The sequence below is a fragment of the Anopheles coustani genome, chromosome 3 (genome assembly GCF_943734705.1).
Source record: "Anopheles coustani chromosome 3, idAnoCousDA_361_x.2, whole genome shotgun sequence".
Lineage (NCBI taxonomy): Eukaryota > Metazoa > Arthropoda > Insecta > Diptera > Culicidae > Anopheles > Anopheles coustani.
The window spans coordinates 94,054,011-94,077,214 of NC_071288.1; the positions used below are offsets into that span (position 1 = coordinate 94,054,011).

Genomic DNA, 23,204 nt, shown 5'->3' on the forward strand with positions numbered 1-23,204 from the left:
GGATAATTCACCGCGCCAAAACCATCAGCGCCTCAATTTCCCTCGCAAAATGCGCTTCGTTTCGTGCTGGTGATTTGCGCGCAAGTTTGAACGAAATAAAACGAAACGGAATTTTCAACGGCTGGAAACGGGAAGATTGATTCAGCTATTTATAGATGGCCTTGCTCGGTACCCAACGCTTGGTGCGATGGAATGAAGCGATAGGTTGGCGAACTCTCCGGGGTCTGCCGATGGAAACGGGGGCGAGATCCCGGCGATCATGCGGCGCACCCGATCCTGTAGAGATTCTATTTTTAGCCCAGTCGTTGTCCTCCGGCCGATATCCGTCCGTCCGGAACGCACCACTACTACCATCAGCAGTAGCAGAAGTAGCAGCAGGTGTATCATTTTGCAAGCGTAAGGTGGATCGAAATTCTATCGCCCCGACATCTCACAGCCATCTCCCAAAGGGGCTTCGTCGCTCTCGTCGCATACTTCATTTCCCTTCAAAAGGCCACAGAATCCGACACCGTGGCAGCAATCCAGCCGACCGTACCGCCGTGGGCATCCTGTCGGCGGGGGAAATATTCTGGGAATTTCGTAGAATCGGTTGCATTTGATATCAATTTTCTCGTACTGTGAATTCAGATGAACCGAGGAGGAAGTTACAAACACCGTGTTATTTCGTTCGTGCTTAGTTAATCGATTATTGCTACGGGTTCCCATCGTCGTTGAATGAAGGGTTTCGATTAGGTGCCAAAGCGAATCCTGATTAAAGTTTCAGTACGAAGTTGAATTGTTAGAACAAGATACATTTAAATTCCTTCATTTGGGTTATTTTCATCACGTAATATGGAAACTTACACATCCAACAGTTGACCAGTTGTTAAACGAACAAGCGGAAATTGAATAATAGGTTTGAGTACACTTCATGGGCCCAAAGTCTTATCACAAACGACGGCCTCAACAGGAAATGGGATGTGGCGGAAAAAATAAATCTGCCTTAAAGATCTTTTCCATATTAAAGTTTACTTTTAAAGTCGCTGGTCAAGTGACAATTTGCTAGAAAAGTCGGCCATGGTTGAAGAAGGGTTCTTTGCTAACGGAATAAAACTTCACCAACGGAATCCTATCCGGTACGAAGCATCGTCCTACTCGAGGTGCGTAAAATTTTGGTCTCGCATCGAAATCGGGTGCGTAGTATGTGCTGCCTTTCGGCACACGACCCTTTATCCTGTTCTTCGAATATCCATGGGGTCGTTTCCCAAGAGTCAGCACAATATTTTTACCGCGAGTTAGGCGGGCAGTTTTTACGAGCCACCAGGCGTCTCCATGGAGCTCGGCTTCTTGTGTGCGTGACGGCGCATAACGTCCGTGCGTTGGAAGAACGCAAAAAAGGTGTTGAAATCTGATTAGAAAATCGCTGCCGGCAGGAGCCGGAGTCGTTTGGCTTGCGGTGCTAGCTTACTATCGGAGATAAGCTTTATCACGCTACATAGGACGTGAAGAAGTGCCAAAACACAGCTTTCATAAACAAAGCAAAATATGAAGATTCATCACTCGGCAACAGCCTGCCTCGAAGGCGAAGGGAAGACTTGTTCCTTCCCTTATCATACTTTTTCAACCTTTCCACATGAAAATATCAATTTCAACTAATGCCTCCACTTTCTTTTTTCTTGCATCGTTTGTAGGGCCTGAGTTATTCCTTTGCATAAGATAAACTTCACACATTGACAGTGACACATCGCTCCCGGTCGTCTACTCCCAAAGGAGTAACTTTTCACGGCATCTCCATGCTGTACAGTATCGATGACATCTGTGGAAACTGTGTGTCGCTTCAACTGCTCGAGGCTTTGCGGTATCGAGAGAAGCGTAATGAACGTTGCTCAAAATGGGCGAGAGTGTACATAAGAAAAATAGAAAAGCAGTACACTCGTTAAAAATGTTGAAAGCCGCATGAGGGAACGCAACACTGGTTGATATTTCTCTGCGCCAACTATTCCGCACTCAACCATTTGCCTCGGGCTGATGGTAAACTTTTCCCTTTCTCAAAGTGGCTCAACACATGCACACGACACAAACGGATGCAGATGTGTGCGGTAAAAAGAATGTGCTCGGGCTGTACGGGCAAGAAAACAAACTCGCACACGCCATATACACGCCGGGCCGAAGAATGCGGCTTTCGGCCGGAAGCAAAGTGAGAGAACATCATTAACTTTCAAGTCCGGCTGCTACTTTCGAATCCGGACCGGGCGATTCCGGTCCCTCGCACGTCCTTATCGTTCACTTTGATCATGGTACCCTGTACGGCCACTTGTTGGAGCGAGTGAGAAACGTTGGGGGGGCGCATGTAGACACACATCCGCAGGACAGTGCCCGAAGGGTTCAACATCTAGCTGACTATACGCGCTAGTTGATGAATAGCAAATGACAGGCTCCGACACCGACTAATCTTCCATCCACCGCCCACCGGAATATGTTCATCGTCCCATGTGTACGCCCCGGGGAAGGCAAGGAAAGAGGCTAGAATCCTTTTTCTAGTGGCATTTGCAAAACGGGTCGGAGTTGTAATTTTTGTGATGGCTTGATTATGTTTGGAGCGTGTGTTTGCGTAGGCAAAGTTGTGAGGTTGGTTAGACAATTTTATATTCGTCATGTTTTCTTAAAATGGTAAAAACTAAGGCACGTTTTGATATGAACCCTGTTTTTTGCACTTCATCCTTAATGCTATAAGTTTTTATTGTTAGGTTTCATTTGAAATTCCTCCTACTTAATGTATACCATGATTGAACAAAGTGGTTTCCTTTCTTCAAGGAGATCCCACCACAAATATCATACTTTTGAATTATTGATTTTCTTTAATGCCATTATGTTACCATTCGTTATTTATAAACATTGCACACTCACACACCATTATCACCAACAATCGTCGCCCAAGCAACCTGTGGGTGATTGTGTTAGGGATCACGAAAAATAATCGTCGGCTCTTCAACTCCTGCTCGCCGTTAAAATGGTCCCGACACTTTGTTTCTGCAATTATTGCACGGAAATTCCAAAATGAAAATGAGGAAACTGCGCGCTTGCCGACGAACCGACCGGGCCTTGTGCTTTTCCTGCCGTCCGGCAATGGTCCACCCCCTCCCCACCCACCCTTTAGCCAGTGGCCCTGACTTGTCCGTGGCGATTTGGGTCAACGTTTACCATTAGCCTCGCGCGCCCATTCCCTTTGCACTATGTTAATGGCCAAAAGTCTCAAAGTCTACCGATCCCATCGGACGAGATCCCCGTGTGGGAGAGGCAGTGTCCGTGCGTGCGTTTGTGTGAGTGTTTTCCGGTCGGCTCTATCCCTTTTTTTCAGGCAGCAGTCGAAGAGCAGACGGGGTAGAATAATAAGCCCAAGCCGGTGGTGCGGGGATGCACGGGACTGAAAGTTAGGTCCTTGTCCCGAGCTTCGTGTGGTGTTAAATAATAATACGAGGAAATGAAAGAAAAAAGGTTTCCATATAAAACCGGCTTGATGTTCAAACTCTCGATTTGATTAGATTAGTTTTTATGGTGTTTTATGCCTGGTGATAGGTGAAACTTTTGCCCGCAATATCGGTGTGCTCGGCTAATAATGACAATAATAAAAAATTACAGCTAAACGGTGCGGGTTCCTTTGCTGTACGGTTTCATAATTTTCCCCCTTCGCGTTCGGAAAATTTTATGCTCGAGTTGGGATTGTTTTATCTCTATGATGGCAACATGATATTCTTCGCTTCGGAATGAAGTAAAAAATTACCGACGTTATTATTTTTGTTTTATTTACGTTAAAAAAATAATACTCGTTGCAGCTGGATGTTTTTTTTTATGCTTCAGCGAGAGGTTTTCCTTTCACGATTCGCAGAATGATTTATTTGCGGATTTCCTTTTCCAACAGATCAGATTTTGAGCAATGTTTCATTTTTGTTTGGCTCAAATTTCTTGGAAACTGAAAAGATTAAATTGGTTTAGCGTTTACTGGAAACATTCCGCAGTCGAATGAGATTTACCTGGAACAGCGTCAATACATACATCGAAGCGATGCAATGAAAGTAAAACCGTTTGTGTTAACGCTTTTTTGCCGATGGAAAATTTCGCCCATGCTTTTGGAGCAACAACCGCGTAGGATTGGGTAAGGGAAATGAATATAAGTGCGAAATTCAGAGAAAAACGAATTTTCGTATCATATTGCATGGAGTAAAAACATTTATCGAGCAGCAGATATCATTCATTTCATTTTAACGTGGCAACAGGTGCAGCTTAGTGATTTTCCAACATTGTTTGAAGCATTAAAGATACGCTTATAGAACGCCTAGCAACAGCATAGCAACAGACCGTCTGCATACACAAAACACCGCTTATCCATTTATATTTCCAAAAATGGCTTCCTCTGTCTCTAGCATTTCCGCTTCAAGCTTCTCTTTTCGGCAGTTATTTTCCGCGGATGGCTGAAGAATTTTCATTAATTAAACGACCTATGCGAGAACTCAACTGGAAAACCAACTTTCTCCAACCTCCGTCTTCTGTGTGTCGCGCCTATGTTTCTTCCCTCGCAAGAGAAAGAGACGGCTTGAGTCGAAAACAGGAGGGAGCACCTGTGTTCGCGCGCCCCACCGGGTTCCTACCTTGCTTTCGTTCCATTGATCCCTGCTGGCGGAAAATCCGTCAACCGTGTGCTACGTTGGTTTTTCTCGGAAATTTGTCCTTTTTTTTGTGTTTTCACGAAGGATAAAAGGCGCATATTGGGCGCCTCTACCTTTAGCATTTAATTTGAACCCTCCGCCGGCTCCGTTCGACGATCGTAGGATGCGGTGTTTTGAAATGACAGTTAAATCAGGTGAAGAGAGATTCAACTTCACCTTCCGGTGGCGCCATCGTCGTGTATGTGTGTGTGTGTGTGTCCTTTACCCAGGACGAATGTCCACTGCGTGCCATATGCGGTCGGTCTCACACAAACACATCCACACAGACACACATCCGGCGTTGGGCAGTTCATGCGTGTCGAGGCACGCTGTTATCTACCTACCAAAAGTGGACCATCGTTTTAACGCTCACTCTTTCTCTCACTGGCTCTAACGTTCTGGCGGATGGCGCTGTCTGCTGCATGGTGAGCCTGGAGACGTGTGTATTTGTTTGTGTATACGCTTGTGCGTGTTTTTGTAGCCAAGCCTTGCCTGGTGAAAAGGGGAAGCTTAACCGGATGAGTGGTTTCATTTTTTCGCTCCAACGGCGAGGAATGAAATGACTTGATTTCATTCCCCATTTCTTTCATTACCACCTACGTTTCCTTCCCGGTTTCGGAGCCGTTCGTGGGCCATTTTGGTTGTTGTTTTTTTTTCTGGGTGTTCTTCCTTCTCTTCCCCCCCTCTCTATCAATCATTCCGCTTAACATCGTTAGGTTATGTCGTAAATTGGTAGCTTTGGGGGCTCTGGCTTTCGGAAATGGGCGAGCTACTGACTCCACGCGTCCTGGCCGGGGACGAACGATGTCGCAGCCGTATGTCGTGATGTTGACATATAAAGACACACACACACACATGCATACACAAACGTCTACCAGAGAAACGGCACTTGGCTGGTGGCATTGTCAAAACGATTGGAGAAGCGTTGACGTTGGTGGGAATACAAATTTTCCCCCGCAAACCCGAGAAGAAAGTGAGGCAAAGGTTCGAAGAAGAGTGGCGTGTGCGAGAGTCGCAACCACTTATTATCCGCCCGTCGCGCTGTTAACGGATCCATTTCCCCGCGATAACTCACACGCGCTTAAAGTCGTAAAAAATAACGATAATGACAGCTACGTGATATTTATTCGTGGAAAACTGGGCGCCTCCATTTCACCGTCCGTCGTGCCCACGATGATGCTGTGTCGGTGGTGAAAGTGGTTTGCTCTCTGTCCCGATGTCCTGGGAGCTGTTCTTCCCCCTCCCATTTCGAGCGAACGAGAATCGGAGATATATTCGGGAAGAGGGTGACAGAGCGTACCGCCGCAAAAGACAGAAAACGGCAATAAACGATCACTGCTGGGTAATTAGTGATACGGGCCAAATGTCTCTTCTCTGCCTGTGACAGTGAGGCGTTTATTTGACAATCTCCAGCCAACACAAGGATCCAGCGAACGGGACTACGCTGACGTTCGCAATCGTCGTTAGATTGGAAATTGAATTTCTCCGCCAAACCGCTTCGATCGATTGAAGTGGGTGCGTTGCCACTCTCGGCCTGGGCCGGCTGCTCTGAGTGTGCTCGAAATTCAATCATCCAGTCGGCCGGTGTAAACGAGTCTGTCAACTTAGCCGCACCATGCTGGTGTTGCTGGCGAATCGGAGCCGGGAGGAAAAGTTGATAGATTGCCAAATTGAGGAAGAGCCTCGCAAAAGGTGTCGGCGACGGTAGAAAAAAAAAGTGGAACTTAATCAGCTGAGGTGAAGATGAAACGATGTACGATAGGCGCACAGTGGTTCCACCGGTTTCATTTCACATCATTTGGGATGATTCTTTCCACGATTAAAATCAAATAACTGTGATAATACATTTCGATTGCTGTGGAAATGCAATTTACTTGGTTGTTTCAGTCATTTTCTCAATTGTTCACTCACTTCACAATGTTTTTAATTGCTAGTAAGTAACAACATGTATCTTTTATAAAATTTTTACTCTTGTCCATAAAAATTAAAAATTTTGGATGCGAGGAATTGAGTTGAACTATCTTTTTTAAGGAAACAGTTGTTGAAGAATTCATCACACTACATGGCAAAATATCCACGCTCTGAGCCACTGTGAGCAGTCCCTGTGGATGACAATTTTGGTCCGCAGATTGCCACACGTTCTGGCAACTTTATTTTCCTTCGAACATTTCCCTCTTCTTGAGCACACTTGGGGGCTTCATTTGGTTTACCGTAAGTTTTTCATCGTCACTTTCTTTTTACAGATTTACCTTCTTCCTCTTTTTTGAATTCCATCAGCTTACTCGGCTTCCTGTTTTTGTCGGCGAAGCTTGGCTTCCGTCTTTTCTACTTCTTAAAAGTTATTCCCTCACGGAAGTTCTCCGCCACCGGTTCTAGGCTAGCCGTGTGCTTTTTCTAAGGCTTTTGGTGGGTTGACTTATGTGTGATAAGATGAGAAAAAAGACGACTGCACCGGACGTGGATTGATATCGAGGAATTCAATTAGTGAACGTTCGTGATCTGTGACTTCTGGCACCCAACGAATTCCGTCGTGCTACTTTCTCGGGGTCGAGAGTCCTTTTTCACTTTGCCAGCCGTTACTTGAAAGATAACGTATTATTTTCTTTAAGATAAATTCGGTGAGCGATGAAAATATTCAAACCTTTTTCAATCGTTTCCAATCAAAACCGTCGGAGAGGGTTTTCAGGCGCTTAAAATGGTTTTAATTTTGGTCTCTTCTAAAGGAATTACGACACAACCAAATATTTCAACCCAGATTAGGAGAAAAGATCAATTCAATTATAAACTAATTGAATGCACTTTCTTTTATGGCTAAGTGGAACATGGAGTATCGTGTGTCGTAATGAAAAGCGATAAAGTTCAGCAAAGTCGTTTCACAATCGGTGCCTAGAAGCGACCAGGCAACGGAGATGAACGATCCTGGGCGTAACGCGTGGGCATTAGGATACATCAAACTGAAATTAACTCCTATTACCTTGCCACCTTCGACTAGCTCACCGTCCTTGCCATCCCTTTTTTTTGATTACCAACGTCAACCGCGACTCGGTCTTTTCACCTGAAGGCAGCCTCAAGGGCTCATGACCACAACGAGCAAGAAAGGAAGACGATTTTATCTATTTTATTGTGGGCGTGTTTCCGTTTGTTCTGCCTACCTCCCCGGGGCCCCCGAGGACGTGTCTGCCCACGAGTATTGGCACGAATTGCTTGGCAGGATAGAGCAATTTGCACTCCCAAGAAAGCGCTTCTTGCGGAATCCAACGGCAGAGTCGGTGTGTGGTTGTTAATTAATCGAATTATCTTATCGTAAACCACACGAAGCAGGTTGCATGCAAAAACGTGCTCGTCGGGTTGGTGGTGCCGGGGGGAGGTGGGCTTTTAAAATTTCCCCCGATCGATATCCATCGAGTGCCCTGGTTAAGGAATACAGTCGCAAGTTATATCTCTGCCATTTTGCTGCAAGTAAAACCTGATCACCGAACCGTCGTTGGCCTTAGCTATGATTTTACTATACATTTTATTCATTCCTCGCCAGCTCGAAAGAGAGAAAGAGGGTGAGATGCTCTGTTTTTGTATTGTCCCTGAAGGTGTTCTTCTTTGCAATCGATGCGGATTAGCAAAAGACCACTCTCTCTCTCGGGCTCTCGGGTAACGAGATGGATGATCCATCGCGTGGCAGCAATCCGGGAAGATGGTAATGTGCTTCATTAGGAGTGTTTGATTGGCGTGGTGTTTAGCATCTCTTCCAGGCTTGTGGTTCGGGGTGAACGTACGTACGGCAGGCGATAAAGACACGGCTCGTCCAATTAAGGCGCGCAATTCTAACGATCCTCTCCCGGGTTTTTTGACGGTCGTCTAACGGTAACGATCCTGGAAAATGTCTACAAACGGGGAGGGGAGAGTGGTGATTGATCCCGCATTTTCTCCGGTTTCAGGCTTGCGATGTGCCATGTTTTACGGCCGGTCATAAAATGGCTTCGAATAAGAAAGCACTTTTATAGCTTCCAACAACGACACCCTGCTTTTAAAGTACTCCGCACTGTCATTCGCTTTAAACTCGATGGATGTTTAATTGAGATTTCAATTTATGTTAGGAACATTTGTTTGAAAGTTTGTTATCATGTATTTTATGAACTGCTGTGCGCCTTTTTAATTTTCAAAGTCAAAGTAGGGATGTGGTTAAATATAAGTACTTCTTTTTAAATGTTTCATTGACTCAAATATCAAAAACCAGGAAACCTTTTCTCCCTGAAAGAACATTTTACACAAAATTGTTTAAATATGTAAGAGGTGTGTTCTCTTTAATATCACGTTCCTCATTGTTATTCTTTAAACTAAATTATATTACACATGACTCTGCCACCGATGTACGGTTGCACCAATTTACACAACTTTATTGCCACGGTACGCCACCCGGCAACACGTGAGCGACCGTGCGTCTCCATCGTGGATCGATGGGAAATGTGTGTCCCGCACGTTGGAGCGTGAAAATCATGAACCGTATTGTTTGCAAATTTAATTTAATCATACCACCGCTTTCTCGCATCCGCTTTTCCAGCTGACGATGAACGACTTCAGCGTACACCGGATCATCGGGCGGGGTGGCTTCGGCGAGGTGTACGGGTGCCGCAAGGCGGACACCGGCAAGATGTACGCAATGAAGTGCTTGGACAAGAAGCGTATCAAGATGAAGCAGGGCGAAACGCTGGCGCTGAACGAGCGGACGATGCTGTCGTTGGTCAGTACGGGGGTAAGTACACGTGGCTCTGCAACGAAGAAGAAGGAATAACACGTTACGTAATCATACTGTGGGAGCTACTTGCTTCATGTGTTTGAGTTTTAAAAAATTAGAAAGAGTTCAGTTTAATTCTAGAAAAGCTCCCTTACAACGCACAAAACAAAAAGTGAACGTTGGCTGAAGATAAAGAAACTAGCTCCCAGTAGTAGTTTATTTCAGTGCAAATGCTTCCACCACCGAGTGAAGACAATGTTGCGCACTCGAGATAAAGAGAACCCCATCAGTGCATAGCGACATACCTTTTCTATTAGTTCCACATATGTCCAACTGGCCAACGGTGCCATAAAACACGACTCTTCATGCTTCCGCAACGCAAGCGTGGCGTCATAAATCCGGCTGGATTATGTGAAATTCACTGCTTGAAATCCTTCACCCCAACGAGCAATCGGTTGACGGTGACGGCTGCCAACTTTGTCGTCGTAAAACCTGGCCATTTTGTCGTCTCTATTTGTGTGTGTGTGTGTGTGTGTGTGTGTGTTTTTTGTGTTTTTCTATTCCGTTTATTTATCCCCATTAGTTGGAAAACTGTCAACGGTGAACGCCAAGAGACAAAGAGCGTCGCATGTGTCGAGGAAAAGCCTTCACTTCCGGCCAATGTCAAGCCACCTTTCACCGTCACCGAAACCCAACGAAAGGTGTCCCGGAAGTCCGGCAGTTGCGAACGGAAGGGTGAAACGGTAGAGGCGCACACAAGGGCGCGGTTCATTATGCGGATGGACGAACCGTTTATGACGGCTCAGCGGGGAGAGAGAGAAGATTAAGATGAGCACATCCACCAGTGGATTGTTTTGGCTGGAGGGGCCTTCTTTGAAAAGACTTCCTTCGCCTAAGTGTATCTCCTTTGGTATATTCCCCTTTCCAGAAAGCTCAAAGAATGCCTGCTACTTCCACGGCAAAATGGCACGAAAGTTCCGACAAAGTCCACTCCACACACTAGCGTCATTTAACGTCCATCAATTACTTTGCCTTTTGGTAACAGTTTTTGTGCACTTGATATGAAAAGTTTCTCGCCAAAACTTTCCCACTAAACCTTCGTTGGGATAGACATCGTGGAGAGCGGGTAGGAATGGTCTTCCCTTGGCTATGATTTAACTCGCCCGAACGTTGTGGAGAGGGAGATCCGGAATCATGCACTGGAAGCTGCTCAACAGTTGAAGCATCCATCTAACGAACTTCCGTTTTCTTATCGTACCCACACACACACAGTGATATCCACACATACACACGTACCATCTCATAATGTTTTTCCTGCTTTTCTCTTTTTCTTTTCTTTCCGGGAACGTGTTCCTTCCTGCTCACGGAACTGTGGCATCATCATCATCATCGTCGTCGTCGTCGTCGTCGTTGGCATTCCCGGTCATCAACTTTCAGGTCGATTGCCCATTCATCGTGTGCATGACGTACGCCTTTCACACGCCGGACAAGCTGTGCTTCATCCTGGACCTCATGAACGGTGGCGACCTGCACTATCATCTGTCCCAGCACGGTGTCTTCAACGAGTCGGACATGAAGTTCTACGCGGCAGAGGTGAGTGATTTACCCCCCAACCCCGTTGTCGGTCGGGTTTGCATGCACGAGGAAGGTGGCAATTCGATACGGAGGGAACCGAGCGACCTTACCAGGGATGTTCGAGAGAGCCGTGGCTTAAAACTGGATTAATCTGTTCATATTTTTGTAGAGAAAGGATACGCTGGGCGACCGAAACGCGTTGGAATGATGTCGATGGAAGCTAGCAAAGTAGGGCATTTAATTACGCCACCATCTGTCTCCCGTGGCTCGTTTGGCGTTGGGCAAGTTTTTGCACGTACACCTGGAGCGCCAGGATGTGTGCGCCACGGAGCGCACGGATTGGCCGTTAATCCAAACTATCTTCCGCAGCAAACCACATCATATTGCTTCTCGCTCGAGAGGTGGTGGGGGAAGGGAGATACGGAGGGTGACCATGGGCGGCACGGAACCGGAACTGCCATTCGCAGTCCGTTAGATGATGATTAACGAGCGCTCAGTGCGCGTCGACCGGCACGGCCACTAGTCGGTCCGGCATTACGCCATGATTACGGGCTTTATTGAAGTTTTAACGGTCGATTTATTACATGGGACTTTGGGTTGGAGTTTGGTACGGCAATTTTTTGCCTCCACCAGGGGCCTCTCTGTTTTTATCAGTAAATCCGGAAACATTACATTCGTGCCAAACAAGGGGGTAGAAGAAGGATTCTGTAGGCCTTTCTGCATCAGTGGTTGTCCCGCCAAGGCAAATACTGGCAACATTCCATTCCAAATCCATTGCGATTACTCTGAACTGAACCGGCACAAGCCTCTGGTGCGCCTGGCCAATATGAATTGTGTTTTTGAGCAATGATTTATGTACAACTGAGAGTTCTGATCATTCTAGACACTAATGCAGTTCGTACTGAGCTCCTGTTTTATTTTTTGGTTTTCCACACAAGCATTTTTTCGTAAAATATTACATTAAAGCTTCATCCGCCTTTACACTTTTGCATGTTTTTCTAGGAAAAGTAAAAGAATAGACGGTCTAATCATAATGACAGGGGAGGAGCATAAATGAACGAAGTTGAAGAACATTGCTGGAATCTCAAATTCACATTCCTTCTCGGTTCGCCCGTGCGAGACAAAGTAACCGAATTAGGTGAAAACTTTCAGTCTTTCAATCGAGCCTTTTTTTTGTTGCGCAAAAATTTCCTAATTACTTGTCCAGGCGAGGCGGCGGCTCGTGTCTTACGGTTGAGTTGTAAGCTACGATTTCATTTCTAACTTTCGTCGGAATTGTTGGATAGCGCAAATCTTCTGCTGCTAGCAAGCGCAAACAAAAGTTGAGGATTTCATCCGTCGAACCAACCATTAGAAAGTGGAGCTACCTGGTTGAGGTTTATTCCCCGTAGTCTCACTTGAGCTGTAGCAGTGGCGTGGGGCAAATTGTCTGCACACTTTTTGAAGCAATCGATACTTTATGCTAAAGAAAGCAATCCCTATGGACGAGGTAGTAATTAAGTTTGAAAACAGATAAAATGGAAGGAGTAGTACTCAGGGAAAATAATTAATTTTCATAGGGATAACTACGTCATACAACCGAACAGGCCGATGCCATAACGCTGTAATGAAATATGATTGAAAATTCATCCATAAATTCAGTAGATCGAAACATGTTGGCACAAAAATCGAAGAGATTTAATTCAATTTTACTTCCAATAAGTAAGCAGGAACGGCTTCGAGAGGGAGAGACCTTTATCTGCTAAATGGATTTTTTCCAACATTAAACTTTTCTACTTTCCACACTCCAACCATGGCAATTGAAATGATTTAACTTTGATGTTATTTAAACGAAATTTTCATTGTGATACAAACACAAATTTTAGCGAAGTGAATAGCGATTGAACTTGGGAAAAAGATGTATAGTTTGCGAAACTAACTTATGAAATAATTTATTGGTTCCTTACTTCCTTTCCTTTTAAGGTAATCCTCGGCTTAGAGCACATGCACAAACGGTTCATCGTGTACCGGGACCTGAAGCCTGCCAACATACTGCTGGACGAGAATGGCCACGTACGCATCTCCGATCTCGGGTTGGCCTGTGATTTTAGCAAAAAGAAGCCTCACGCATCGGTTGGCACCCACGGCTATATGGCGCCGGAGGTCCTGTCGAAGGGCACACCGTACGACTCGAGCGCCGACTGGTTCAGCTTCGGCTGCATGCTGTATAAACTGCTCAAGGGCCACTCACCGTTCCGGCAACACAAAACCAAGGACAAGCACGAGATCGATCGGATGACACTAACAATGGTAGGTTGATATGTTTTTGAATTTGATGTAGCTCTTGCTTAACTAATCTTTTTGATTTTTGTTTCGTCGTAAATTAACCAAAAAAAATTATTACTCATTGTTAAACCTGAATAATCACTACTTAACTAAATCCATAAATCAATGTAGTTAACTTATACCGTATTGAAATCACTGTTTATCGATCAGTAAATAATAATTTCAAACTATAATCAATTAACCTATTTCTTCGATCCTTTGTTGTGTAATTCATTAGTCTATTAGATTGATTTGAAACGTGCTTCGTACTAATACATCTCACAAAACAAACATAATACCCTAAATATACTCTCATCGATCGAACCGAAGTTGTGTATGAATATTAAATAGCTATTTTAAAAAGCAACCTTCGTTCTTGCAGAACGTAGAGCTGCCGGAATCGTTCAGCAAAGAACTGAGGGACCTGCTGGAGGGCCTGCTGCAGCGAGACATCGACAAGCGATTAGGCTGTAAGGGCGGCGGGTAAGTCTCCGGACGGTGCGCGGTTGGTGAGGAGCATGGAGCGGTAGAAAAAATTAACCGACATCACACTTTCGCAGTGCGGACGAGGTTAAATCCCACCCATTCTTCACCGGCATCGACTGGAACCAGGTGTACTACCAGAAGTACACACCACCACTAATACCACCGCGCGGTGAGGTCAACGCCGCCGATGCGTTCGATATCGGATCGTTCGACGAGGAGGATACCAAGGGCATCAAGCTGACGGAGCAGGACCAGGAGCTGTACCGGTACTTCCCGCTCACCATCTCCGAACGGTAATGTAACTTCTGAACGGTTTTTGCTAATGAAGGGAAGAAGTTGTATTACACTCTGCTTTACTGTTTCTTCCACAGGTGGCAACAAGAGGTGGCAGAAACGGTGTTCGAAACGGTCAACACCGAGGCGGACAAGGTGGAGCAAAAACGCAAAGCCAAACAGAAGACGCGCTTCGACGCGGACGAGAAGGACTCGGACTGCATACTACACGGGTACATTAAAAAGTATGGCGGCTCGTTCGCGTCCGTTTGGCAGACGCGCTACGCCAAACTCTATCCCAACAGGTGAGTGCCAGATCGTTTGTCACTGTCGAAGAAACCATCTCACGGCGTCCTTGTTTTGCTTATTCTAGGCTGGAACTGCATACCGAAAGTGGCAGCACCAAACCGGAGCTGGTGTTCATGGATCAAATCGAGGAGGTATCGCCCGACTTTGTGCAGTTTAAGAACGAACAGTGCGTCCAGGTCCGGTTTCGCGATGGCATTCGCGATGGCAAGCTGATTCTGACGAATTCGGTAAATACTAGACCCGCAAGCCTGAAAGATACCACTGATTGAACACGTTTACGGTTTTGCTCTTGTAGGATGAAATTGGACTCAAGGAATGGGCACTTTCGTTACGGGCAGCGCACAAGGAAAGTCAGGAGCTGCTCGGTTCGATGGCGAAGAAGGCAGGGAAAATTTACGGCACCGAGGGCCAACGAGGTACGACAGACGGCCGACAGATGGGTGGTGCCGGAGCCGGGGGTGCTGGTGGCATGGTGATCGCGGGTTCCGGTGGTGCCGGTGGGGTGCTCGCCGGCAGTGGCCAGAAGAATGCGAACGGAGGCTCCAACTAGCGGTTACTGTTGCGATCTCGGTCCTGTTTCATAGAACCGAATCGTCTGAAGGAACCACTGCTGAAGATGAAGTGCAAGGACACCTAAATGCTAGGTTGCCATTGTGTCATCATCATCGTCACGCACGCAACGCACACTTACACATAAACACAAAACCACAAAGCACGCGCATCCGGTAGACCGATCCGCGACCGGCATACGGATTCCAGTGTGCTCCATGCAAGGCACAGCATATCGTCGAGCGAATGCAAAGTTGTTTTTTGCAAAGTATTACCAATTTCATGACTCCGAGTTGCAAAACGGGTTTTTTCTATTAGGAAAAAAAAATTAAGGTGAGTTTAGGCGAGACTGGGGCGTAAACGGGCGAGTTAATATTAGACTTTTACATTTAAAAAACTGTCAGTGGCCACTTACAGAGCCGCCTCCAGCAGGGCCAGCAGAAGGAAAACAGCATTGATGCACAGGACACAGGTAATGTGAAACAGCTCATTCATGTGTACGTACGTGTGTTCGTGTGCGTGGGTGATTGGCTTTGTTTTTGTCTCCTCTTCTCGTTATCGAAACGTTACAAGGGTCGAGAATGGTGTTGGCTAACATTGTGTACCTTTGCTGTGCGTCCGATGTTGATGCAGCAAAACGGTTTTGATATTTGCTGCCGAAAAGATACAACAGTGATATTTGAGGAATGATATCAAACAAAACCCCCGCGCCTTGCGTGGCTTAACACGTTCACCGGTGCGCAAGCTCCACCCGCTTGTACGACTGCATATGTAATGGAATTACATTACGAGCAGTGGTGGTTTCCTGCTCCATTTTCTCCTCATTGGCTGCGGAAATAGCTAATCGGGTAAAAGCAAAAAAAAAAAAACACCGCCAATGCCACCGGGGTATATATATATAATTTAATTATAAAGTAACAAAATCAGCCCTAGTGATAGCACTGACAAAACCGTCATACAAAACAAAATAAAAGGAAAACCTTACCAACAAACAAAAATATTAATAGTGAAAGGAGCATACACAAATATTTAGAATAATGAATGTGTCAATTTAGTATTGTATTACGAAGTGATAATCGAGTAGTGGGTTGGCGCAGGGACAAGACTACACAAACAATTTAAAAACAAAAGAAGCACATTGAGCAGATGTTATTAGAACTATATTAACGTAACATTACGATACAACATCGTTTATACAACGGGCGACAAATGGGGTAACAAACAAAACGTGCATGAAAAATGAGAAGCGCAAACATTAAGAGAAACACTTCTAGTAGCAGCATTACAACAGCGGACTTTTTGCGTCGCTGTGGAGAGCAATCAATCCGGCACTCTTCCATCAACAATAGTTTCCAATTGTAGATCAAACTGGTTCGGTTCGGCGATTATGTAGAACGTGCCGGAAGAACACACCGATCTGAGTGTACTTTCACCAAATAAAAAGCTGTAATTTTATATAGGAATCGGCCGTCTCTTCCACAATGATGTATGTACGACATTTGCTAGTTATTTTTCGACTCGTAACACAGTCTCCCCAACATCCCGCGCTCTATAAATTGCTATTTAAAGTAGAAAATCTGTAACACTGAAGGCAGCTTTCCGGTGTTCCTATTGATGGTTTTCGTTACCAAACTCCCACAGATCAGACACAATCAATGACAATAGTGCAGCAGCATCTGTAGCGATGGGGCGCCAGCAGAATGTTTAAATTAAAATTAAAATAAAATAACATAACTTCTCTAAACAGTAAGCAATGTCACATCAACTATGGTCAATGGTAATCAACTTGTAGATTCCTCAGCATTTGACGCGACTACGCAATGGCCTCTCTCCTATCAGAACACATAGGAGAAATCCTTTAGGGATACACTGTAGGGACTGCTATAGCAAAAACGCGCACGAACAATCCTCAATACTTATTTTTTTTATAACACACTACTTAGGGAACGATCGAAGTAAACGCGAAAGTGAAACGATCAGTTTGACAGCCAGTGCGAAACGATACGAGCAAAACCACCAATGCACGTGCGCTTAGTAGGCTGGGTGTAAGGAACTTCCTGTTTAAGTTGGAAATACCGCGAGCGAGCAATCATTCGAAGATCAGCTGAGGTGGCTCTGTCTATAGATGCAATTGTAGAAGAAATACCATATGTATCCAAGTTTTGACAAAACTCTTAAATGTGGCAATAGCGTACCGGAGTAATGCTAAACCGAAAGTAATGCTACAGCTTTGGCAACGGCCAGCAGCGGCACGAACGTAATTGTGTGTGTGTAGTTGTATGTGTGTGTGTGTGCCACGATATTAATTAATTCATTAATTATATCTCTACATTTAGTAGCTGAAATGACTGGACCTATAGTTAGCTAAAGTTGTTCGTATGGGTTTGAAATGCGCTGCGGCGGACGAAGCCAAAGGCAAAGTAATCCCAAAGATGGCTAGGCGAAGCAAAAAAATGAATGGAAGGAAAAAAACAACAAAAATAAGTAATTATTATATAAATTCAGCAGCTCACTGTTATGCAACACCAAGACTTTAGAGTAGATGATTTGATTTCGTTCTTTCATCGTTCACGATATAATTATCGCGCGTCGAAAATGTGAGACAACCGAAACACAGTGCATATAACGTTTAATCTTTAATTATATCTAACAGTAAAAGAAAAAAAAGAACAAGATAATTCGATCATGCAAACCAAAAAAGAAATGTGTAAATGGAAGCCCTTCAGTCAAATATGTATAACTATTAAAACATACACGCTACATACACGCAGAGAACAAATGGAAACCCCACCAACACACTAGTTCAGAAGTTCACAATTAAAAATCGCAAAAGCACACTTAACAAAAACGAAACAAACACGATCTTGAATAGAATAATTAGTAATAGATTAACGGTTTTGTTTTTTCGCATGTTCCCAATCTTGTTTCTTAAAAACCCCGTTTGTATTCTTTATGGTTTTGCGCAATACTTTTTTTTGTGGCATTCATTTTGAAGCTATCATATAATTATTACAAAATTAAAATTCTTTAAAAAATAAGAAAATAAATTCTGGAGAACGATTAAAATATAACGAGACGCACAGTATTAGCAGGACCACTAAAACACATGTTTCAAAACAGTGAGAGAAAACAGATTCTAACAAATCAATCACAATCTGTTCTTGTTCATGTTCATGAACTTTGGAAACATATGCGTGTAACTGAAGCGTTGGTCTTAAAGCAAATCATTTCTTTTACAAAAAAGTGGAACAATTCTACAAATAAAATAACTAGCTTTGGATCAGGAACTCCTCCGTACGGTCGGTGCAATGTTGATAATCATAAAATGATGCAGTACGTAAAACTAGACCGTGGACGCTGGCAATAGGCCGATGAAGAACTCTACTCGAGCCTCACTGTGGAATACAACTTTTGGTGGTTGCCTCGAGTTCCCGGCACTACTCGGCAGTGCAACATATGTAAGGCTCGCAAGGGCATTTGCTGTACATACTAGTATAATCGGTAAATAATCCCATTGCGTGTTTAGTGTGTACGTGATGATGCCGTCAGGTGTTTGTGATCGTAGGCGATATATAATTTCCAGTCTGTGTCCATCGATTTTCGCTGAATTTTGTTCGAAACTGTAATAAACGATTGTTGCATAAAACGGATTCCGATAGCTCTAAATAATACAGAAGAAACCAAGAAAAAGGATGGCTCGGCCATCAAGCGAAACGAGTTCGATGGACTCATAAAGCTTACACTGATTGAACATAAACAGCATATAGTATTGTAGAAGAAAGCATTGAAACAACTCAATACAGCAGCAGAAAAACCCCATATAGAGATACAATTATACATGTTTTCATGACGGGAAAGTTCGTAGGGAAAAACATTTTCAATGCTGCTACAGATATGAACCAACAGCAAGGGTTATTATCGTTGTAGGGAGCTTTGAGTGGCATGCGGTACACATTCACACACAGCCAAGCATATACTAACATGTTTGAAATAATGGATTTAGCGCAAACATTATAAAACAAGTCAAACAAATGTGCAAGCGTTTATGTTTAAATGTTTGCCTGCCATCACCGGTTTGGCATAACTGAAAAAATATTTTCTATCAAAGAAATGTACTCGGTGTGTGTAGCATAACGTGACCGCGCATGAATAGTGCGTACAAAGAGGAAGCAGGTGTTGGAATCGACGAAACGCAGAAGGTGAGTAGGAATTTTTAAAATAATTACCCAAAAATAAAGGTTCAATCGATGGAGAACATCATTGACTTTTGCCAAAAAAAGAAAAAAGGAAAACAACTGTGGAAAACATAAAATTCCACAACAAATTATCTAAATCTAGTGATTGCTAGTGTACGTTAAGAGACAACTCTCTTCTCCTGTGAATTGTACGTGTTAATTTAACTGTGTAGTCTATAAAGAACACAATTAAATGTTGACATCATGCAAACATCTGAAAAAATAAACACTACACACTCACACACAAATGTAGAAAAGAAATCAAATGTACACATCCAAGCACACGTTCGTTGAGATGAAAATGATGCGTTAAAAAAAATGGGAACGAGAATTTAACATTTATTCAGAAACAAAAAGGAAAGAAGTGTCGCAAGAAAAACTAAACGCACCGTGAACAGAACACACTCAGATGTAAGCCGTAGTGCGGGGTCAAGAAAACATTATAACATTGTTGCAAATGCCTGTTCAAACATGTGCGTTTAAAAAATGCAAATAAACAAACCCAATTAATAAGACATAAAACACGAGCGAAGTGTATGAAAACGAGCGAAAGAAAGCCGGTTGGACAGAGAATGGTACCACCAGGAGGATAATATGACTTGCGGCAATGCAAAACGAATGTTTCGGAAGGTCAAAAATGGATGATGAATGTTCGCTTAGCAAGCAACAAAAAATGGAAACCTGTATATAACACCGGGTGTTACAAACAACGTGTTAAAAAATATTAAGTAAATACAACAAAGATACGGCAGAGATGAAAACAAACGCAGCGTTGGTAATCCCAGTCAGAGGCCCGAAGGCATAACACAAAAGGCACTTATGAGAACATTTTTAGTAAGTAATACCATCAAAACAGAAAAAAAGAGATGCATGTAGCAGGGCGAAGTGCAACGCGGATGTTTAAATATGAAGAAATGCAGCGAAGTGCAAAGTTGAAAGCGTACTAACTGGTGTACAGTTTTATTAAATTATCCTTTTCGTGTACAAATCCGAAAAAAAATAGTGTTCGCCGTGGCTCCAAGTCGTTAGAAAGCTCTTACACATTTTAAACAGGTGCTTGAAAGTGAAAGCTTCTGCTGAATGCAAGCTTCGTGTGTAGGTTCGTTCTGAATTGATCGGCCCGGAGGTCGTGAAGTGATCGGGCCGATTTTGTCCGTTCAGTTTGTTGCTGGAGCTCCAACAGATTGGACGAGAGAAAAACACGCCTGAAGCAGTCCGCTTATCGCCTACTTTGATAATACCGCCTGCTACGATCTTCCCAAACGTAAGAGAATACGGGTTTTTGGTTGTTTTGTGATAACATTCCGGCCAGAGCAAGAACGTGCTTCAGTTTGGTGAAACTATCGGTGCATTATCAGTAAAAGTGATCGGTGTGTGATCTTTCGTCCAAAAACAGTACACGCTCAACTATTTAAACATCATGAGCTTCCAAAAGGCAGCGCTAATCTTGGCAACCGTGTTCCTCGTGCTGGTGTCATCGTCCAGGGCAGCTGATTTTGCAAATTGCGGTAGGTTGACGACCTATTTTTTCCACGAAACGGCCAATACAAGATGATAAGCGCTTGTCCTAAGATCGATGCGCCGCATCCGGTTGGGGATTTTTGTTTCCATTCTTCGAATAATATTAAACCCTTCATATTTCAACAGCAAACGAAACGGCCATCGGAGAGTTCAGCAAGGTGGAAGTGTCGAACTGTGGTGATGACCAGGCGTCGTGTGTATTAAAACGCAATTCTAATGCTACCATCTCCATCACCTTCACCAGCAGTAAGTATAGTTTCGTAAAGCGTAAATGGCCCCCGATTTACATACTTCGTCCTTGACCATGGATTTTCTGTTGCGAAAGAGAGAATACTTTCTTCGCTAGTACACGCCCCTTATGAAGCATGGAGTGTGCACTTTGAAGGTTTCCGTGACCTAGAACGGAAGGATAGTAGAATGCTACTAGTTGTGGACCAAGCTCAAGGTCCCGCTAATGGTACACTAATTGCTTGTATGAAAGATGTGCGGTCATTATTCTATTCCTTTGCGACAGTTTCTATCGGTTTAATCGACATTGAAGGCAATTAACCAACGCAAGCAAAAGTGTGTCACAATTTTACATTTAAATTGTAAGACATAGACACATCCATAGACCTATTGTACGACGAGAACCACTTACCGCTTTCTGTTTCTTCCCATGGTTTAGACGAGGATCTTTCGGAACTGAAGGCCGTAGTGCATGGAATTATTCTTGGCATGGAGGTACCATTCCCCCTTCCGAACGCTGATGGTTGCAATGACAGTGGACTAAACTGCCCATTGACTAAGGATACGTCGTACCGTTACTCTACTACGCTACCCGTTTTGAAGCAATACCCGAAGGTAAGTGAAATTTCCACAGTCTGACTTGAATTTTATTTTTTTTCCATTTTTTTTATAACCCCAAAAAGGTTGTAAACTGAAATTATTGTTGATTACTGATGAGCTTTGACGTGAACCCGCATCATTATCATTATATCAATCTTTGCTTATACATTGCAATTTTGCGTTTGGAATGATGCGTAGAAAGAATAACGTGTTTTTCGTGGAATTATTTGTTTGTTCAGCGAAGCGTTACAAAACAAATATGATTTCATTTTTTCCCTTCGTGTGTATACTTTATAGACTCTATTGTTGATGGTTGGGTTTTTGTTCTGTTTCATTGCAACACGTGGTGTAATTTAAATTTACTTCATCTTTTTTAGGTTTCCGTGGAAGTAAAATGGGAGCTAAAGTCGGGTGACAAGGATGTGGTCTGTGTGCTTATTCCAGCTAAAATCCAGTAAAACGAAATGAGGATGGAAGCATCGTTTATCCCCATTGCGTTGATAAGTTTCCTACCAACAAGTTGCCTTATTTCCCATCGCTGTGCCAAACAAAAATTAAACCACATATTGACGCATCGCTGCCGGCGTACTATGACCTCAATAAAGAACAGCTGTAGTAAGGCGACATACTCCCGCCAATCGAGGGAAAATCCACGCTACACCAACCGGATGAAGCATGATTCTCGCGGTCCATCTTGCCAGTTTCTTTCCGATTCTTTTGTTGCTGGACGCTTCGCCGTGCCTCACCATTGTTAGTGTAAGCGAAGCCTTTTTTTTTCTCTCAACGTCCGTTAATTAGATTGTAATTGAAAGCATAGTCAATCCAATAAAACCAACTCGTTTTACACGTTGACACTGTGCACGCGGTCGCATGCGACAAGCCGAGTTTATTCTTTCCACCATCCACCTTTCGCGCTCCGTGTCCCCCGTGCCTCCTGTCCATTTGGTTTAGCCAACATCAGCCGGCCTGTGCCGACCACGCTAGACATCTACGGAAATGAAAATTTTTCACATTCAATTGATCTCTCCGTGTGCCGACCACCGGTCGGTCAACGTGGCTGTTCGTGGGCGATGTTGGATTGACCACTAGCGGGACGTTGGCGGCATGCAGCAGCTGATTGTTTGATTGCATTTAACCGAATAAACGGATCGCGCCATCGTGTATTAGCCGACACTTCGTACCGCGGCAATAGGTGGAGTTGGCGGAAGGGTTGATGGGATTGCGTGTTAGCAGAATGGACAAAAACGGTTTCTAAAACATGATTCATCGTTGAATGTTGGCGTCGAAGCAACGAAGGTTTGTAATAGGTATTCTTGCAATCGTTATTCGTTGATTTTACATAGTGCACCGCAACCACAGGACTGTTCCTTACTACAAAATGTTCAAAATCTTGAAAATTTTTAAGATCCTACTGAGAAGGAAAATTTCTCAAAACTTCCAGAATACGACTCTTTGCGAAATTTCTCGAAATGTTTTCTATAAAAAAGGATAAGAAATATTAGTGCCGTTTGATATTCGTTGCCTAGCGCCAATATATTGAATTAGTTTATAAATAATGTTGCAGTTATTGAATAAATAGTTTTAAAAAATGCGTTCATCCGACTGCTAGCCGTACAGGTGTGAACACAGCATAATGCTGTGAGATCACTTTGACAGCAAAACGGGATTTGACAGCGCTCTGCTGCCAAACATGGGCAGCTGTCAAAACAAAGA

At 43.9% G+C, this 23,204-nt stretch overlaps 2 protein-coding genes across 4 annotated transcripts in view; both read left to right on the forward strand.

Moving 5' to 3' along the window:
• LOC131260673 (G protein-coupled receptor kinase 1) overlaps nt 1-20,085 on the forward strand; it is an 86,026-nt gene extending 65,941 nt beyond the window's left edge. Inside the window, exons 7-15 of one of the 3 annotated variants that reach the window (XR_009178166.1) lie at nt 9,238-9,429; nt 10,849-11,004; nt 12,949-13,275; nt 13,655-13,773; nt 13,851-14,069; nt 14,148-14,354; nt 14,423-14,585; nt 14,654-15,240; nt 15,312-20,085. Coding sequence is in view for 2 of the 3 variants with exons in the window: in XM_058262465.1 (XP_058118448.1) it covers nt 9,238-9,429; nt 10,849-11,004; nt 12,949-13,275; nt 13,655-13,773; nt 13,851-14,069; nt 14,148-14,354; nt 14,423-14,585; nt 14,654-14,908 (1,638 nt within the window). In the remaining variant the exon portion in view is untranslated. Of the gene's footprint in view, nt 1-9,237; nt 9,430-10,848; nt 11,005-12,948; nt 13,276-13,654; nt 13,774-13,850; nt 14,070-14,147; nt 14,355-14,422; nt 14,586-14,653 lie in introns of all 3 variants that reach the window. The other 2 variants (XM_058262465.1, XM_058262466.1) reach the window with 2 other exon arrangements.
• Nucleotides 20,086-20,295: 210 nt separating this feature from the next.
• LOC131260689 (NPC intracellular cholesterol transporter 2 homolog a-like) lies at nt 20,296-22,343 on the forward strand. Its single transcript, XM_058262483.1, has 4 exons — nt 20,296-20,650; nt 20,790-20,909; nt 21,331-21,506; nt 21,869-22,343. The coding sequence occupies exons 1-4, from the start codon at nt 20,563-20,565 to the stop codon at nt 21,947-21,949; spliced, it is 465 nt and encodes a 154-aa protein (XP_058118466.1). The 5' UTR covers nt 20,296-20,562; the 3' UTR covers nt 21,950-22,343.
• Nucleotides 22,344-23,204: the final 861 nt, after the last annotated feature.

What these genes read in the sequence shown, in the direction of transcription:
- LOC131260689 (XM_058262483.1), top strand. Translation starts at nt 20,563, where the DNA reads ATGAGCTTCCAAAAGGCAGCGCTAATCTTGGCAACCGTGTTCCTCGTG. An exon ending in AGCTGATTTTGCAAATTGCG is followed by an intron (nt 20,651 to 20,789) that starts GTAGGTTGACGA and finishes ATATTTCAACAG; the next exon opens with CAAACGAAACGGCCATCGGA. An exon ending in TTTTGAAGCAATACCCGAAG is followed by an intron (nt 21,507 to 21,868) that starts GTAAGTGAAATT and finishes CATCTTTTTTAG; the next exon opens with GTTTCCGTGGAAGTAAAATG.